Source organism: Gymnoscopelus braueri (genome assembly GCF_963280865.1).
Source record: "Gymnoscopelus braueri genome assembly, chromosome: 8".
NCBI lineage: Eukaryota > Metazoa > Chordata > Actinopteri > Myctophiformes > Myctophidae > Gymnoscopelus > Gymnoscopelus braueri.
The window spans coordinates 56,093,363-56,114,090 of record NC_137609.1 but is presented as its reverse complement, the minus strand read 5'-3'; the positions used below and the strand labels follow the sequence as shown (position 1 = coordinate 56,114,090).

Below are 20,728 nucleotides of genomic sequence, written 5' to 3'. Positions count from 1 at the left end.
ACACACACACACACACACACACACACACACACACACACACAAACACACAGAGAATCTAAACAAGTAATCAAACTAAGTGATGATGTCATGTGTGTGATAGTACTGTATTTTTGTGCAGACAAATACATATCATGTACCTGTGGAAACATAAATAAAGGTTTCACAGCTCCGGGTCCCTTATGTGTGATATATTGATTGAATACTTTATTAGTTAGGAGTGTAAACAGCACTAGGTACAGTATAGGTACAGTTAGACATTATAAGACTAAATGAATAACACAGAAAAGTCCTGCGGACATGATGACACCTTTCTATGTTAAATCATTACAGAACTGTTATCAACATGTGTATAATGGAGATTACCACTATTATTATTATTATTATTATTATGTTATTGTCTCCGCCAGGCCGAAAGGCATGGCGAGAGAGTATGTTTTACCCCCTGTCCGTCCGTCCGTGTGTCCGTCCGTCCGTCCGTCCGTGTGTTAGCAGCCAATCTCCGGCACCGTTGGCCCGGTCGCTGCGAAACTGTGCACACACACTCCCTGGATGCCAATTCAGAACCTCTGCCCCAAACTTTTCACATGGGCCTGTTATAGCGCCACCAGGAGGCCGATTTGTGCAAAACCCATTTACTCCTACAGATTTTATCCAAACATCACGCAAATCGGTACACAGTATCTCTATAGTCATGTGATCAAGACGGATCTGTCCGATATTTCATATTCCATCCAGATTGGCTAAGGTTGGCTTCCAAAGTTTGCAGGATTGGTCCGTTTTCAACAAAATGTCTCAAATCATGAACACAGCTTGCGATTTCCGTGAAAACTTGCACGCACATTCCCACTAGGCAGAGGAAGAAATACCACCCTTTTCATATTGGCCTGTTATAGCGCCACCAGCAGGTCTAATGTACCAAAACACATTTTTGCAACAAAATGCTTCAAATCATGAATGCACGCACATTCCCACTAGCCAGAGGAGGAAATGGCACCCTTTTCACATTGGCCTATTATAGCGCCACCAGGTGGCCACAATAACCTACCTGACCTGGCGGAGACCTGTGCTCCTTTTCTAGTTATTGTTATTATTATATATTATACTATTATTATTATTATTATTATTATTATTATATTATGTTGCTGTATTGTCCTTGATGAGGTAGGACGCTAGTTCAGTTGAGGCTGTCACTCAAGGTATGGCGGTGACGCAGGTGGGGGCGAGGTTTGGTACCTTTAGCCTTTAACGATGGTTACCCGTATCGGGTGGATAGCCCTGTTCGTGTGTTCAGGTTAGGTCGCAAATCTAATCTGATTCTTCTTATCTTCTGATTCTGGTCTTCTGGTCAGCCAGCTAGAGTCTTTACGTCGATCCGTTCTGACGTCCCGTGGAACTCAGCCTCTCGTCTGGATCTCTGCCAAGGGGGTCGCTGTCTTCAACTTTCCCTTCCCACTTCCTCGTCCACCACTGTCTACGAGATCCTGTGGAGCTGCCTATCGGAACTTATATATCCTTGCAGGGAGCAAAGCAAAGCCAGAGTAGAGCTGCATTCATGGTTAACACATTGTGAACAGCTAAAATGTTATTGAATGAAATAAGGAAGGTAAAAAACTGAATGACAAAGCTTACAGACAACAAAGGCTGCTATAAATAAGTCAGAAGCTCAACCGTAACAAACACTTTAGTTATTTTTATTAGGTTAATTAAAAACACGACGATTAAAAACAAATGTTCAACTTTTCATTGTTAAAGAAATTTTAAAAGAAATACAAACTGATTTTGTGAAAACGGTATATCGTTGCTGTCGGGTGAAAACCTTATAATTTAGAATAGTGAAAATAGCCGATCTCCAAGCTCACAACGTGTCATGATGTGACGCGTTGTGGACTTGTAAAATAATTTCACACAAAAGGAGTGAAAATAGCTGATTTACGACAAAGTAGGTCATTAATCTGCAAATTAAAAGAAATATGGAGATACAAGGTTTCTGCCTGACAGAAAGTATATAGAGAAATAACTATAGTGGTTAATGAAAGAGGATAATATAACACACCAAAACTCTACATAAAATAGATCATAATAATATAATGCATAATGTGTAAATATTGTTTCAGATGCAGATGAAGCTGTTGGTTTACAGGTTTTCTTTCTGACTGACATGACTGTCATGTTTCAGTAGCAGGAAGCTTGAAACCACTAATCAGGATTATTATCCTAAACTAACTTTATCATCATAAAAAAGTCATAAAGTCAAACTAAACAGTAAACTAACTTTATCATCATATAAAATTCATACAGTCAAACTAAACAGTAAACTAACTTTAACATCATATAAAAGTTATAAAGTAAAACTAAACAGTAAACTAACTTTAACATCATGTAAAAGTTATACAGTAAAACTAAACAGTAAACTAACTTTAACATCATATAAAGGTCATACAGTAAAACTAAACAGTAAACTAACTTTAACATCATATAAAAGTCATAGTAAAACTAAACAGTAAACTAACTTTAACATCATATAAAAGTCATAGCCAGTGAAAGCCAGCTATATTTACACATTAAAATGCACACAAGTCATGATACATCAAAATCACACAATCAAATGTTTTTTTTCTTTTCAATGCATTATAAGCATGAATAATGAGATAAAAATCAACACTAATATACTACTACTCTTTTGCACCTTATGCCTAACGTCTTGTACATAGCTGCTGCTGTTTTATTATGTATGTGTCTTTTACTGAATAAACTATTAAATGAGCTTTTAATCAAATGAATTTCACCCTTATATCAACACCTGTAAACATGTGATGAGACAATAAACCTGATTGTGTTTCTGCTGATACTATCTGATCTATTGTGTTGTGTGAGGATAGTTAAGTCTTTGATCTATTGTGTTGTGTGACAGAGGATAGTTAAGGGGGAACATTTATGTTTGTTAGTTACAGTAGAAGATCAAATCGATGTCAATGTTAATCTTTTGTTCACGTTCACAGAAATCCTTTAAAAACTATTTTAATGTATAATGGACCCTTCGCTAAACCCCACCCCAAAAGCAATTGTCCAATGCCAGCTTAGCAACCGTTGTTAGCCGGGCATAGGTCTGGCAAGCTTTCGTCACCTGCCATAGCTGTCAATGTTATTTCGCCCGCACACACACAATCATTTGCGACATAATAGCAAGAATAGGAATACCACAATAACGCAATGGTGACTATGAACCACGTACCCAAACCCGTTGGAAGCTGCTTTTCCCAAGCTGAATTCTGCACTTAAACTGCAAGGCTGCATGGCTGTGTTGTTGAACACATACACAGCTTAACGTCGGGAAAGTTACACGACTCACTCGCCCAGGTGGTGTCAATAATAGGCTACTAATCACCGTAATCGTAAGAAAATTCAGAATCACAGCGCTGCCTGTTTCGGATTCCGCACGTTAAAGTATATTAATTCATTTGTTCGTCTAGTTATGAACTGCTACTGCAGTCTTACCCTGCGGTACATGAAATCTCCTGTTACAGTCATGGATCAACTTCAACCTGGTGTTTGCACTTTCTCCATTTACGGTCCGTACATCTATATAAACGTTCAGATTTCAAATATAAAGTGCTTACCCCATGGCCACGGATGTTACAATTATGCACGGGACTCTCAAAAGTACCCGTATATTCTGTATTGTTAAATAAAAAGCATTTTAATCCGATCAGTGGCCATTTTCTCATAATGTATCAGAGTGCAATACACCTACCAACCGGTAGGGTCACGTTGAAAGCGTTTGGAGAAAATGGCCACCGATCAGATTAAAATGCTTTTTATTGAACAATACGGATGATACGCGTACTTCTGAGAGCCCGTACATACATGTAACATCCGTGGCCATGGGATAAGCACTTTATATTTGAAATATGAACGTTTATGTAGATATACGTGCCGTAAATGGAGAAAGTGCAAACACCAGGTTGAAGTTCATCCATGACGGTCGTGACAGTCGACCGTCGTGTATCCATGGCTATCACTCCCTCTAACATTTCCCATGTTTTTAGTTTATTGAAATAATGTCATGCACATTTGTCCAGTGCATAGCCTATTGCAGGCCTTGTTGACTAGATTTAGAAGAGATTTTGAAGCTCTTGCTCCTGAAATGATCGATTATTTTCAAGGGCCATCATTTAAAGCCATCATTTAACATGCAAGTCAATGGGTGAGAAGCAGAGCTTGCCAGGCGCTGCCAGGCCTGGGTGTGACTAACTTCGCACCACCAGTCACAGAGTGGAGTGGGTGGGGCTTAGCGAAGAGTCCATTTCCTCTACATGTTTCTCCAGGTCCTGGTTCACCTCAGACTGTCGTCTCTGTGATGTCACTTCCTGTGTCCACGTCATCATACACCTCCTGTGGGTCCTCCACCTCATAGATCACACTGTCTGTATGCACACACACACACACACACACACACACACACACACACACACACACACACACACACACACACACACACACACACACATTATTAATACAATAATTCCTTTTCACATAGTATTAATATACGTGTCATATAATATGACACGCAGGCCGCCGGGATCGGGACTCGAACCCGCGACGCGCTGTCAGGCTACTTTAGAGTCTAGGTGCCCAGACCGCTACGCCAGTGGTCTGGGCCTACCAGATATAATATGATTCATACCCAGTCTGTCAGGATCTGTGTCCACATCATCATAGACCTCCTGTGGATCCTCCACCTCATAGATCACACTATCTGTACACACACACACACACACACACACACACACACACACACACACACACACACACACACACACACACACACACACACACACACACACACACACACACACACACACACACACATAATTACAATAATTCCATTTAATATAGTATTTTGTTCATTTATTATTTCATTGTTATTTTATATTATAAAGTATAGTATTGCTTTGAGTTGCTCAGTATTGTGTATTTTATCAGTAGAAATATACTCTAATAATAATAATTATTATTATTATTATTATTATTATTATTATTATTATTATTATTATTATTATTCATTGTGTTCTTTCACACAGGTTTTACCAGTGTCTCCAGACTTTGCTGCAGGTTGAGGACTGATGGTTTTACCAGTGTCTCCAGACTTTGCTGCAGGTTGAGGACTGATGGTTTTACCAGTGTCTCCAGACTTTGCTGCAGGTTGAGGACTGATGGTTTTACCAGTGTCTCCAGACTTTGCTGCAGGTTGAGGACTGATGGAACGGGGCTGAGAGTCGTGGATGAAGCTCACTTCCTCATCGATGTCATCATAAGACAAGGAGGACGCATCTCCTCCGTCGCTCTGTGTGAGTGCTGCCCCCTCTGGTCTGGATGCTGTGTTCAAAACAAATACAACACAGAAGCAAACAAGTCAAACTCACGACAACTTGAACAACTTACATTTATCCCAACACTGCTGCACATTTTATCCTAGCCTTACGGCTGTAACTGACAATATTGTAATATAAAACATCTAAATTATCAGAATGGGTCAATTTTTAAAGGGTATTGAAACCCTAGGCGGATTTTTTTATAGTTAGTCTTCCAGTTCACTAAACATGTAAACTCTTTATGTTAGAGATATAATATGATTCAAGTAGTATGTTTGTGTGTGTGTTACTATTTCATTGTTATTGTTTAGTAGTAGTTGCTTGGTGTTGTTGTGTATTTACATCTTATTAGAATTGCCTTCACATTATTATTAGTATTATTAGTATTATTAGTATTATTAGTATTATTAGTATTATTAGTATTATTTATTGTGTTCTTTCACACAGGTATTACCAGTGTCTCCAGACTTTGCTGCAGGTTGAGGACTGATGGTTTTGCCAGTGTCTCCAGACTTTGCTGCAGGTTGAGGACTGATGGAACGGGGCTGAGAGTCATGGATGAAGCTCACTTCCTCATCGATGTCATCATAAGACAAGGAGGACGCATCTCCTCCGTCGCTCTGTGTGAGTGCTGCCCCCTCTGGTCTGGATGCTGCGCTCAAAACAAATACAACACACACAAGCAAACAAGTCAAACTCAACGACAACTTGAACAACTTAAATGTATCACAACACTGCTGCAGATGATTTTATCCTAGCCTTACGGCTGCAAAGGACAGTACTGTAATATAAACTATATGAAATTGATCAGAATCAATCAATTTCTTTCAAAGGACATGTATTATACATGTTTATGTAACAAATATAATATGATTCATACCCAGGCTGTCAAGATCTGTGTCCACATCATCATAGACCTCCTTTGGATCCTCCACCTCATAGATCACACTATCTGTACACACACACACACACACACACACACACACACACACACACACACACACACACACACACACACATACATACAATACAATTACAACAATGATATATCATATAGTATTGTGTTGGTGTTATTATGTCATTGTTATTGTGTAGTGTAACATATAGATAGTACAGAGGCTCCAAACTTTCCTGCAAGTTGAGTATTGATGTAACGGGGCATGTGGATGACGCTCTCTTCATCATCATCATCATCAGAGGAGGAGGAGGAGGAGGAAGATCTTCCTCCAAGGTTCCGTCTGACTATTACGTCTGTAAATGACAACATAATAACTGCAGCTGGTTGCAATGAGTTGCAACTTGCAAATATTTAAGGCCAGACAGCAGCAATACAACTAGTGACAACTACCATTGGGGATAACGGTTGCAAGGAGTTGCATTGGTATGGACTGGCCTTTAGTGTGGGTCAGTGGAAGTGAGTTTAATAATGAGTATCATACAGACGTCTAATTAACATATAAATATCACTCACCAGGAAGACCCAATGCTCTCCTTTCATTTGCAGTGATGCCAATATCCTCGTATTCAACACCTTCATTCACTTCGTCTTCTTGTGAAGATGTTCTTACTAGATAACAACAGAGTTAGAATATGACTGGTGCAAGAATGTATAAAAAAGAAAGAAAGAAGAAACATATAAACTGCCCACATAAAGTTGGGAAACTTAACTTTTGTAGATTATTTCTCCCCTTCAATAATACCAGTTGGTATTGTATTTTATGTCATTTTTTATCGTTGATTTTTCACCTTTATAACGAGGTATAACTTGTAAGAATCGTGCAATCGGGAAACGAGCAACACAGCTAAACGTATGGGTAGCGCCCCCCCCCCCCCCCCCCCCCACCCAAATGTAGCAAAAGTCCCCAATATGCTTCTGTTGGTAATCACTGTCGTTTAGAGAGACCTGCCAGAACACACCTGCTGGCATAGAACCTATTGTTGCTGTCGGGTGGAAACCTTGTATGTCCGTTCCTTTTTTATTATAAAAACAGATCTACAAGCTCACAACGCATAACCGTTGTGAGCTTGTAGATCTGCTATTTTCCCTACTTTTGGTCAACACTCTTGTATGATGAAGTAAAGCATTCATTTACGAACAATTTGAAACATGGAGATACAAGGTTTCTGCCCGACAGCAACAACATTATAATATAAAGTTACTCACAGTGAACAGTGAGGAGTTTTCTCAGGAAGAAGCAGATGAGAATCATGGTCAGAATAACCACAATGACAGTGATGATCCTAGGGAGATCCTCAGATGTGGGAGGAGCTGAAATCAGGTGATTAACCACATGGAACTTAGAGTCTGTATTTAGGTATATCATAGTAGACAAACATTCTGCAAAAATAGCTGATCTACAAGCTCACAAGTCGCAAGATTTTAACAACTTCAAGCCCTATAAATGACAAATAGTGGGAAAACAGACAATCTACAAGCTTGTGACACATTGCATTTCTGCTATTGTTGAAAATGATTTTTTCCTCTACATGTTTGAATATCTTCACCAACAATGACATGACAAAAAATAATCTATGCCAGGGTTAATGTAGTTCATGTGTAGTTGATTTGTATTGCCATCAACATCAAACATATGAATTCATAATTGTTTGACTCATAATATAAGATAACAATTGAATAGCAAGGGGAAATTACAAATGTAGTTTAACAGGATTAATTGTTTGTATACTGTTTATATGAAAGTAGGTTTGGTACCTTCACAATAGATTTCAGCTGGTTTGACTTTCTTACAAGACTGCAGGCTGACACAATCTCTGATGTCTGACTGATTGTTTGTGCAATCCAGGGTCGTTTCCAGATCCTAAAATTAAAATCAAAACTTGTCTTAAAGTGTCTAAAATACTTATACAACCATTATATAAATCTTGATCTTCTTAAAGCAAAGAGTAAACAGTAGTCTACCTCCTCTGTGTGATTCAGGTCTGTCTTAAAGTCCTCCATGACGTCACCACATCCAAGCTGCTTGCACACGAGGTTGTTGAAATGCTTTGTTAAATTTAGAGGACACACATGATGCTCCCACTGATCTCCATGTTGGACCTTAAGTGTTCCTCTGCACTTCTCTGTGGTGTTGAACTCAATGCCACCTGTAACAAGTTACAATGAACACCTGCTTTATTCACCTGTAACAAGTTACAATAAACACCTGCTTTATTCACCTGTAACAAGTTACAATAATCCATGCTGCACTAAAAGAAGAAAATGTATTGAAATCCATTGATGTTGCAAATGAAAATCATAATTGATCATACAACCCATTACACATTATGTCTTGGAACTAGGAAATACAGTACATTCATGGTTTAGATTATAAGATCAAGTTCCTAACAAAGAGATCCAATTGATTCATATCAAGTCCTTATCCCCATCAAACGTATGTGTTATACAATAAAGAACAGATGTAATTTGCTAAATAAAACAACAGTAACAAATAAAACTAGAATAAAATACAGAGTAATTCCTGAACATTATTATTTTTCAATTCCTGAACATTCTAATATACAGTTCTTAGATGCAAAAGTTCAGAGTCAAAACAGCTCAAAGAATCATACAGTATTAACTCAAACAGACTCTTTTCCTCTGCAGATCTTTATCAAAGCTATCAGAATAGTGACAGTAATCACACATATTCACCTGTACAGTAGACAGACACCAGTCCACCATCACACCGGCCTCTCTCCGTCTCACACTGCATAAGGTTGGACTCAAAGCCGTGGCAACGGACGAGGTAAACATCTGACCCAGTTCCTCCATGTGTCTTAAAGTGGAAGGCGTTGCCACAGCCCAGCTCTTCACAAACTATCTGTGAGTGTTTGTTGTCCCAGTGATCGCTGCACACTGTGAGACCATCCATCTTCACCTCACCAGAGCAGTTCCCTGATAGGGTCACCACAGGGGATTCTGGGAAAACAAATATGAAAGCTCAACAAATCAACCAAAATGAAAAATAATCAACAAATCCCACAACCATACAGATCTGGTGAGTCTGAAATAAATATGTTATCTGGGGTCTCATATAATTGTCATTCAAATCAAGTAGGGGAAAACCGGGACGAATGACGCGGAGGGACGGTTGCAAGTCGGACCTTTTTTCATGCTACACTTAAAATTCGTCACATCCGGCGACGTCACCCTCTTCGTCTTCCCAGTTCTGATCAAAATTGGCAGAGTTGAAGCCACTTTTGTGTATTTCCACACTGTAGTAAAACATACCCTATTTGAGTGTTTTCCATTTGTACTGCTGTGTTTATTTGGTGCCGATTGTAAATGGATTTTGTCTGTTAGGCTAATCTGTGGGCTAACTCTCAGTGAAGGTTCCATTGAAAAATATTCATTAGCTTTTGTGCTAGCAAGCAAAACATGCGGGGAGGGCAGGGAGGGACGAACGGCGCATTACGCCACTCGGTGCATTACGGACAGGGAGGGACAAACGGTGGATGTGTAACACAAAGTTGAGGAAACAGACAGAGGCGACATTAACATGATACATTTATTTGACTATCAGCATGGTCATTTGCTCATAGGATTCTACTGAAGCATCAATGAGAGTTAGAAATGTAACGTATGTGCTTGTTATAGGACATTTCATCCGACCTCGCCGTCAGCCCCCCGTGTATGCACCGTTCGTCCCGACTGGCGGCCGTGTGCGGAGAGTAGCGCAACGTCACTTTACTTACCGATTGCTTTCGACTCGTTTCACTAAAATGAAAACGGACTGCGGGTAATGGGAGAGGACAAGTGTCTCTTGTTCACAAAAAAAGTATGGTTACATGAAATTAATGAATCTCTATGCAGGGAGGGAAATAGAAAAGGGTGCGTCGTTTGTCTCCGCCCTCCCCTACTTAAAACAGCACTTAGTGTGTTTATCGACTGTGACTGAAGGCCTAAGTAACCCTCATCAAATAATGTTCAACTCATTAATATGGAGAAAAGAGAAAGGGGAAACTGCAAGTCCTTTTCCTCAATTCAACATCGATCAGTCTTTATATTAAATGTTTGTACAATCATGCGCATTACTTTATCTCCAAAAGTGTAAAATGTAGTATTTTGAAATTTTGAATTTGACTGTGTAGTAATAATCAGCCTGGTTGCCAGAGCAAACGTTGTCACTGTAAATTGTTTTTAATCCCAAAAAACATTGCGTGTGAATATTATGTGGACCATGTTGAGACAATCCCTCGGTATAATGTAGCCTACTAACGAACCTTAAACCTAACCTGAATCCTAAACTTAACCATAAACCTAAACGTTGAAATGTAAAATGACATAAATGTAACATTTTTGTGGTTCAGAAACGTTGATGTTAAACGTTTCTGTAAAACATGTACAGCGACAGCGTTTCCTCTGCCGATTGGGTTGTAATAATTGGTATTACCTTTGCATTGGAGATAGACTCCTTGGTTCCCGGAGGGTCTCTTGTCACGCTCACAGTCCCAGATCCTCTTTGGTTCCTTCACATCAGTACAGTTGAAGCTCTTCTCCCACATATCAGAAGAACCTGCTGATGCTGTATGGTTTTTATATCCAGGTTGAGATCACGACACAGTTTCTCTCCCTCTGTTTCTGTCCAGCCGTGGTTAGAGACCATCCTGGAACCATTCTTACTGTAAACAAACACATCTCCTCCAGAGGCTCTTCCAGGCTCTTTTGAACGTTGTAGTCTGATCTTCTGCCAGTCTAAGAAGAGAAGGAGCAGGGACATAGCATAGTTAATGAAAAACAAACTATTCATAAAGAGACCATAACCTGCAACAGTCCACGTTCACAATGTAGCTGTATTTAATCAGTTGCTAAACTGTTACACAGTATCTCTATATGTCATATGATTAAATCAATTGGAATAAAAACAAAACATTTTAGACATACCAGAACACTGGAGGCCACCAAGAGAACAATGTCCTTTGTCCTGCAAAGTAATGTTACGGTCTATCAGTCCTGACATGACTTTACTTTGTGGCAAAGGTCCAAAGAATCCAAGAGTCTCTCCAGTCTCTCCACATTGCAGCTCCTTACAGATGGTGTTTCGGACATCAATGTTGATCAGGGATTCTTTACAGACAGGGTAACGTTGGTCTCGATAAAGTATCTTCGGATTCCCAGAACAACGATCTCTGGAATCCTTGAAATCAGCCTTGAAACTGGCTGCATGGAAACAGTATCAATTATCAGATTATTATATATATTTTTAATGCATTCACAGCACAGTGATAACAATGTTACTAGTACCATTGATATTTGATTATTAAAGACAGTTCATTGAATTTCAGAAAAATAAATCCATCCAAGTTATGAAGGTGTGCAGTACAAGTGGATAAAAATAACATAGCTTAAAACAATCTGCTAACAAAAACATAAGTAAATATTTTAAATGTATTGTGGGTTTTTCTTCAAAGAATCCTTTACCCGAGCAAACCACAACGGCCGGTTTGTTGGAGCAGGGAATCTCATCATCTGGAGAGATTGCAACATTTTCCACAATGATGCTTTCAGTCAGGTTGGTGGTGTGTTTGGTCGGGTACATTGCCAGGATGGTCACTCTCCCCTCGCTGTTCTGGTCGATGCTGGTGAAGGCGTGTCCACAGCCCAGGTCTTTACACAGCATTTCAGAATTGGCATCAGTCCAGGTGTGTGCACACACCCCCCCACAGCCTGCATGGGTGCACACCTGCACTGTCCCCCAACACTGCTCTGTCAGGGTGGCAGTTATAGTACCTGTTGAAACATGTTGAAATCAAATGACAAATACCAAGGATATCACACAGGTGTTCTGTGGATTACTGGATGTCATTGTGAATGTGTTGGGAGATAAATTAAGTTGTGAAGATGAACAGGAACATCTAATCTAAACATGATGAAAGCTAAGAGCCTACATCACTTAAATCAGAAAAAGAAAATGTATTATTAGCTGAAGGTTATTTTCGGTACAAATACCTAGGAGCAACATTTAAAACATTACCTGAACATTCCACCAAAGCAATGCTCTGATTGGATGACGTTGTGGTGTCCTTTGGACAGTCAAAGAGTGACGTCTCTGTGGAGGAACAGTTGTAGGACTCACTCCAAGTTTCATTCTCCATTCCTTCTCCAGGTTCTCCAGAAGGAACATGAGGGAACAGGGTGATGTCAGTGGCTTTCCCACAATGCATCTGTTGACACACCACATCAGCAGTGTGGTTCCACGTCTCATTGGCTCCTGAGAGCCAGTAGTCCTTCCCAGCATGCTCTACTGCCACCAGGCCAGAACAGGACGTTCCATTCTTCATGAACACTACCTTGGGCTCTGAGGGGGTGGGGGGGGGGGGTGTAAAGTTTAAATGAACTACAGTATTAGGATAACATTCACCTCCGCCTTTATGTCTCCTTTATATACGGTACTAGACCCATTATGAACCAGAGATGAGGTCCTACTGCCAGGTCTCCCAGAATCGGTTGAACGGCTGCAAAGACTCCGCTGTTTAGTGTTTACCTTTTCACCACATCGTATCGTATCCAAAAACTAATGGTAGATTCCAAACTGTACAGATGTTTAAGGTATGGTCCGGCATCACAAATATTAGGTCGGGGACGAAACAACCCTTTTAAATGTCTTATTTAGTCAGCCTGTGTCCATGTTTCACATTGTAGCCGAACCGGGAGCAGTACTGGCACCGGACATAGGGGGGTTTTCCGGGTTGAATGTGAAACATGGCCACAGGCTGACTAAATAAGACATTTAAAAGGGTTGTTTCGTCCCCGACCTAAAATGTGTGATGCCGGACCATACCTTAAACATCTGTACAGTTTGGAATCTACCATTAGTTTTTGGATACGATGTGGTGAAAAGGGTAAACACTAAACAGCGGAGCCTTTGAGGCCGTTCAACCGATTCTGGGAGACCTGGCAGTAGGACCTCATCTCTGAGCTGTATAGCGGAGTGAGAGGTTCGTAATGGGGCTAATATGGTACCAGACACAACTTGCAACAAATGTCCATCTGAGTCTGAAGGGTTCAAATGAAAATCATAATTGATCTCACAATGTCAACCCATTACCATTACGTCTGGGAACTAGGAAATAAGTTCATGGTTTATCATTTATTCATTGATTCATTGATTCATTATTGAAGGTAGTGTAATTGATTTCTTTGGTTAAAACGAAAAAAGAAAAAAAAACGCTCCATTTGGTTCCATTTTACACTCAGAGTTAAATTAACACTGAAGATCCCCCGCCCCCCTCCTTAGGGGGGAGCCGTGGGATTTGTGACACCTGGTGGCAGAAAGGGGAACTACCTATTTTAATTAAAATGAAAAACGTGTTCTAGCTGCTGAATCCCTGCTGCTTCCCTTGATGTAGTCTCACAGTAATCCCACAGGGAAACTCTGACATTTAATTTGTACACGACTGTATGCAATGCAAAAGTAAAAGACCATTTGGGGTTAATTTTTGCCGATTATCTGTGGTAAAATGCAACAGGCTGGCAGATGTATATTATTATTATTATTATTATTATTATTATTATTATTATTATTATTATTATATCATTGTTTAATGAGCGCTTGTTGACCAACCTACTTGTCATGATAAGTCACATGAGGAAACAATATAATAATAATAACATTGTGTTGCAAGTAGACTATAGTATCCACCGTGTCATCACTTCTCTAATCTAACATTAACAAACAACTCTTCAGATTTCAGTTGGTTTGTCAATTCAAACATGACAACAGTGTGTGTGTGTGTGTGTGTGTGTGTGTGTGTGTGTGTGTGTGTGTGTGTGTGTGTGTGTGTGTGTGTGTGTGATGGGGGGGGGGGCAGTGCGAGCAGCAGCAACTGAAAGGTGAAAGGTCAGCCACTGTGCTTCACTTTAGACTATTAACAAACACATCATTAATGTGTCATAATCAGCCTGAGACCTTTTTATACCAGAAACAAATACCACACTATTATATTATAGCAGAAGAGAGACTGTTATCAAAAGCATTCACCTCTACAGTAGACATACACCATATCACACACATCACCATCAAACCGGCCCCTCTCTGTCTCACAGTGTCCCAGTGTGGACTCAGAGCCGTGGCAACGGAAGTGGTATGACCCATATGACCCATATGACTTCTCTCTCTGAAAGTAGAGAGCATCACCACAGTCCAGCTCTTGGCAAACTATTTGTGAGTGTTTGTTGTCCCAATGATTGCTGCACACCGGACTGTTATTGATCCTCACCTCACCAGAGCATCTCTCTGATGACCTCAGGGTAACCACAGGGTTTCCTGGGAAAACAGAAATAAAATCAACAAAAACAAACAAACAAACAAACAAACAAACAAACAAACAAACACAATCTCTAATCCCACAACCATACAGATCTGATGAGTCTGAAATAAACATGTTATCTGGAGTCACATAGAGATTCAAATCATCTACTTTAAATAACAGCCCTGAGGCTGATAAGGCCTAAATAACCATCATCCCTCAACTGGTTGATATGAAGGGAAAATACTGTCCTTTTCCTCACTTCAGTCTTTATATTAAATCTGCTTTTTGAATGTGTAAACATGGATATACTCATTTAGGAGTATTTTGGAATTTTGGATTTGACTGTGTAGTAATAACCCATTAAAACTGGGAAAGCATCATTTTCAGAAAACTCTTAGGATTTAGAACTGTGGTTCTGAAAAATAGCAGATCTACAAGCTCACAGTGTGTCACTTTGTGCTGCGCTGTGTGCTTTTACATCTGCTATTTTTGAACACTTTTGAAAAATCTTTAAAGTGTTTGAAAATGTTTGAATCATTTGGCTTTTTTTTTAAAACACAAATCTTCTCTTCTGGGGGTCCCTGGCACAAAACATTTTCAGATGGGGGTCCGCGGCCAAATACATATAATTGTGGGGGTCCTTGGCACAAAAAAGTTAGAAAACTACTGATTTAGAAGGTATTTGTAGAATGGGCCTCAGGTCTTAATGGGTTAATTGGTAATACTCATGCATTGGAGATAGACTCCTTGGTTCCCGGAGGGTCTCTTGTCTCGCTCACAGTCCCAAATCCTCTTTGGTTCCTTCACATCAGAACAGTTGAAGCTCTTCTCCCACATATCAGAAGAACCTGCTGATGCTGTATGGTTTTTATATCCACCAAGGTTGAGATGAAGACACAGTTTCTGTCCCTCTGTTTCTGTCCAGCCGTGGTTAGAGACCATCCTGGAACCATTCTTACTGTAAACAAACACATCTCCTCCAGAGGCTCTTCCAGGCTCTTTTGAACGTTGTAGTCTGATCTTCTGCCACTCTAACAAGAGAAGGAGCAGGGACAGAGCAGAGTTAATGAAAACCAAGACATATTCATGATTGTCTCAGTTCAAGAGTTGATAACCTACAACATTTCACATTCACAAGTGATACGTATTTAATGGAATGTTATGTTATACAGTATCTATATAATACAAATTTGGTTAAATCAATAAATCCAAACAAAGCATTCTAGACATACCAGAACACTGGAGGCCACCAAGAGAACAATGTTCTTTGTCCTGCAAAGTAATGTTACGGTCTATCAGTCCTGATATGACTTTACTTTGTGGCAAAGGTCCAAAGAATCCAAGAGTCTCTCCAGTCTCTCCACATTGCAGCTCCTTACAGATGGTGTTTCGGACATCAGTGTTGATCAGGGATTCTTTACAGACAGGGTAACGTTGGCCTCGATAGAGTATCTTCAGATTCCCAGAACAATGATCTCTGGAATCCTTGAAATCAGCCCTGACACTGTCTGCATGGAAACAGTATCAAACTGTAAAAACGTAATAAGAAGTATTTCCTATGCATGCAGGACAGTGTTAACATATGTCACAAGTAACATTGAAATTAATATTATTAGGGCGCGGTCACACCGCACTTTTATTTTACCTATGGGGTGGAATCTGCCAATGCTTTGTCAATGTAAATGCATGGATTCGAGTGAAAGATGCACAAGACCATGAATATGGTAGGTAAAATAAAAGTGCGGTGTGACCGCGCCCTTATAGACAATTTTGTGAATTTACCAAGGTCAAGGTTGTACTTTATTGTTACATCTTCTGTACAGGTACATAAGAGTAAAACCTATTTTGGTTTGGCTTCCTTCAGACAATGCAGCAGCATAAGTAATAACAATAGAATAAAGAAAAATGTAAAAAGAGATGTATTAACTTAAGGAGAAGTGAAAAAAACAACATGCTTATAACAAGCTGCAAACAAACAAATCTGTACATATATTCTAAATGTAATGTGGGTATTTCTTATCTTTTACCTGAGCAAACCACAACGACCGGTTTGCCATTGCAGTAAATGTCTCTGTCATTTTCCACAATGATGCTTTCAGTCAGGTTGGTGGTGTGTTTGGTCGGGTACATTGCCAGGATGGTCACTGTCCCCTCGCTGTTCTGGTCGATGCCGGTGAAGGCGTGTCCACAGCCCAGGTCTTTACACAGCATTTCAGAATTGGCATCAGTCCAGGTGTGTGCACACACCCCCCCACAGCCTGCATGGGTGCACACCTGCACTGTCCCCCAACACTGCTCTGTCAGGGTGGCAGTTATAGTACCTGTTGAAATGAACATGAAATCAAATGACAAATAACAAGGACATTACACAGGCGTTACCAAGCCATGTTCTGTCGATTAGGATGCCATTGTGAAGGTTTTTTTTGGCATTGAAATGAAGTTATGACGATAAACAGGAAAATCCAGTTTGATCTTAACATGAAGGAAGAGCTTAGAGCTCATATCACTTCAATCAGAAAAACGTGTTTCTTTTTAGCTGCAGGTTACTTTCGTTAAAAGAAAAAAGAAAATACCCAGCAGTAACATTTAAAACACATTACCTGAACATTCCACCAAAGCAATGCTCTGATTGGATGACGTTGTGTTGTCCTTTGGACAGTCAAAGAGTGACCTCTCTGTGGAGGAACAGTTGTAGGACTCACTCCAAGTTTCATTCTCCATTCCTTCTCCAGGTTCTCCAGAAGGAACATGAGGGAACAGGGTGACGTCAGTGGCTTTCCCACAATGCATCTGTTGACACACCACATCAGCAGTGTGGTTCCACGTCTCATTGGCTCCTGAGAGCCAGTAGTCCTTCCCAGCATGCTCTACTGCCACCAGGCCAGAACAGGACGTTCCATTCTTCATGAACACTACCTTGTGGTCTGAAGGAGGGGGGGGGAGGGGGGGGGGATTTAAAACCTTCTTTATACCATCTTTATACAAATGGTCCTCAGTAATGCTCATTATAAGATGGCATAATTACCATCTATTAACTTCAATGGTGGGATATGTGACAGTTCAGAAACCTGCCTACCAATGACATTGATAGGGATTCCAGGAAAATCTAAACAATTATCTTCCTGGAAAGTGAAACATCTTGTTTGAAATGACAAAACCTGCCCGACGATGATGTCACTGGTAGGCAGGTTTCTGGACTGTCCAAAGCCCTTCTCTGATATACAGACTGAGTAGACAGAAACAGCAGTGGCGGCAACAATGGGGCTGGCGGGGCTGCAGCCCCCCTTTGACTTAAAGTTACAAATATTAACATATGGACCGACTATGTAGCGACAGGTTTCTGAACTGTCCACAGCCCTGGTGCAACGATTGTACTGGCTTCACCTCCTGAAGAAGTTGGGAGTAGGACCCCACATCCTCAGGCTGTACTACAACAGCTCAGTTGAAGGCGTTCTATCAGGTACAAAAATGTTACTGCCCGAGAAAAGAAAAACCTACAGCGGGTGGTGCGCTCAGCCGAATGCATAATGGAAGGAGAGCTCCCAGCGCTCCAGGAACTGTACAAGAAGCGATGTGTAGTCAAAGCCCAGCTCATCATAAAGGACAAGCACCATCCCAGCCACAAACTGTTCAAACCCCTACAACGACCACGGCCGAACAAGGAGGCCTACCACAGTAACAAGAGCAACACCACCAGGTTCATGAACAGCTTCCACCAGGCTGCTAATGACTGCTGAACAAAGCATTCACTGTTTTTACACCTGTAAACCTGTGATGTGACAATAAAGTTGATTCTGACTAGTCACATTGAGCACAAGATATTTGGCACTGATCTGCCCAGTGATTTGAGAGATAGCTCAGGATAGACACACAGACAACAGATACCTCTTTCAGAGCTATGCCCTAATAACTTCCTCCAACGCCTGCAATAATATACAATAATGACATAATGTATCATTATCTTACCGCCACAGGTGACATGAGCGTTGGAAGTGCATGGGACAGAGTCATTGTACTTGGCCATGCAGTGCCACAGTGACTCCTCAGTGCCTTTACAGTTCATGTTGTCCAGTATTCCATGTTGTTGAGTCCTTGTGGGGCTGGTGAACATCACCTAGAGAGAGAGAGAGAGAGAGAGAGAGAGAGAGAGAGAGAGAGAGAGAGAGAGAGAGAGAGAGAGAGAGAGAGAGAGAGAGAGAGAGAGAGAGAGAGAGCAATATACATAATATAGTATAACATTGGTATGTTAATAGAACCAAGGCAAAAACATATGGTGACTGGACATGTCATTACACAATAACATGTAATGTATATGTGGTCTTAAAAAAGTGTATAAAAGGACCTGTAACACAGATAAGTTATCAGTCATATATTAACCATAAAGAATAAGATCTCACCTTGCCACAGCCCAACTCTCTACAAAGCACTTCTCCATCCTTTCTGTCCCAATCTGAGCCACACACAGGCTGCAGACCCATAGAACTACTGACATGAACTGTACCAGAGCAATCACTGACACTTCCATTGTCCATGAGAGTTATGTTGATCCTTTCTGTTAGAAGATAAAGGTTAGGACCAAGTTAAAAGATAATTTAAAGCAAAATAATGTAAACATGCTCTGTTTTATCTGTTTTTTCAAACTGACTGTGTAGTAAATTATCTTTGGAAGCGTCTTTAATGTGCACCATTTTGTATTCCAAAGAAGACTGCCATCAAATAGATCTTATGGCTTTTATATAACTAGAGGTTCAGGCCACTACACAGGCCTCACATCTATGTCACACTGCCAATCCAATCGATATGCCTTTATGGGCGTATCAGAGGCACCCAGGCGACACGTGCAATGACTATGTTTTCGCCCCTGTCCGTCCGTCCGTCCGTCCGTGTGTCTGTGTGTGTCTGTGTCTGATTGAGACCACCAGGAGGACATTTAAAATAAAAAATATTACTCCTACAGATTTCGTCCAAACATCATTCAAATCAGTACAAACAAAATGCCTCAAATCATGAACGCAGCACCCGATTACTGTGAAACTTTGCACGCAAATTCCCACCAGGCCAAGGAAGAACATCCACACATTTATTTTTTATCGTCTCATGGTGGCGCTACAACGGCACACTTCACGTTTTGGACTATAACTCACTGTTAGACTATAACTCACTGTTAGATTAGTGCTGAAACTACCAGTTCTACACATTAGTGTTAGCCTACCTGAACATGTCAGTGTCGGTGGAAGTGATTGATTCCTGTCACAGTTAAAGTGGTGTGTGACACTGGTTCCACATCTCAGCTGTTTGCACATCATATCAGCACTTATTCTGGTGCTTTCATTACAGGTGATCTTCCACATGTCACCATCCTCCACCTCCATGTTTCCAGAACAGACATTATCCCCGTCTACCAGCCGGAAGATGGGATGATCTGTAACATAAACCCTTATGTTTCAACACTTTGGCATAAAACATTTGACCATTCATTGTGTGTGTGTGTGTGTGTGTGTGTGTGTGTGTGTGTGTGTGTGTGTGTGTGTGTGTGTGTGTGTGTGTGTGTGTGTGTGTGTGTGTGTGTGTGCGTGTGCGCAACAAAAAGTGCTTTTAAATTCCGCCATAATAATGAACCGGCTCACAAAGCTGCCGTTCGCGATGTGAGGATGCACGTGTCACGTGTAAACAAAACTCTAAAACAGGGGTCTTCAACGTTTTTCAGGCCAAGGACCCCTTAGCTGAGAGAGAGAGAGAGATGAAGCAGGGACCCCCAGTATGTGTTGCAGAACTTTTTCATATATAGATTCAAGGACTTGTTTGACAGCATTATCATCATCAGTTTTGAGACAATTCATTTTTGTTTGTTTTTGTTTATACATATTCTTTGTATTAAAGGTAGGGTAAGTGATTTTCTTTGATTAAAATAAGTGTTAGATAGCTCTATATTCTGATATTACTCATTGCTATAGTGTTTGTTCAGTAACAGGAATCTCCATGTATCTCCAGCTCTTTAATTACCAGAAAAGGCATTTTCAGGTCAGGATACCAATTTTATCCATTAAGAATAAAGAACTCAGACAACAAAAACATGCTCCCGGTTCTCTGAGCTTTTTTGCAAC

General features: G+C 40.5%; 2 protein-coding genes across 2 annotated transcripts; both read right to left on the bottom strand.

Annotated features, from left to right (window-relative positions):
- Positions 1 to 4,315: 4,315 nt before the first annotated feature.
- LOC308089663 (scavenger receptor cysteine-rich type 1 protein M130-like) lies at positions 4,316 to 10,892 on the bottom strand. Its single transcript, XM_080434521.1, has 9 exons — positions 10,766 to 10,892; positions 9,025 to 9,291; positions 8,293 to 8,477; positions 8,086 to 8,191; positions 7,537 to 7,641; positions 6,844 to 6,939; positions 6,500 to 6,623; positions 4,685 to 4,752; positions 4,316 to 4,424 (listed from the first exon to the last, which is right to left on the bottom strand). The coding sequence occupies exons 1-9, from the start codon at positions 10,875 to 10,877 to the stop codon at positions 4,339 to 4,341; spliced, it is 1,149 nt and encodes a 382-aa protein (XP_080290647.1). The 5' UTR covers positions 10,878 to 10,892; the 3' UTR covers positions 4,316 to 4,338.
- A 538-nt stretch (positions 10,893 to 11,430) lies between these two features.
- On the bottom strand, positions 11,431 to 19,996 carry LOC308090976 (scavenger receptor cysteine-rich type 1 protein M160-like; the record flags this gene model as incomplete). Its single annotated transcript, XM_080436247.1, has 11 exons — positions 11,431 to 11,532; positions 11,804 to 12,102; positions 12,347 to 12,670; positions 14,390 to 14,638; positions 15,350 to 15,655; positions 15,857 to 16,132; positions 16,652 to 16,945; positions 17,225 to 17,548; positions 18,591 to 18,738; positions 19,022 to 19,176; positions 19,837 to 19,996. The coding sequence occupies 11 exons, from the start codon at positions 19,994 to 19,996 to the stop codon at positions 11,431 to 11,433; spliced, it is 2,637 nt and encodes an 878-aa protein (XP_080292373.1).
- Positions 19,997 to 20,728: the final 732 nt, after the last annotated feature.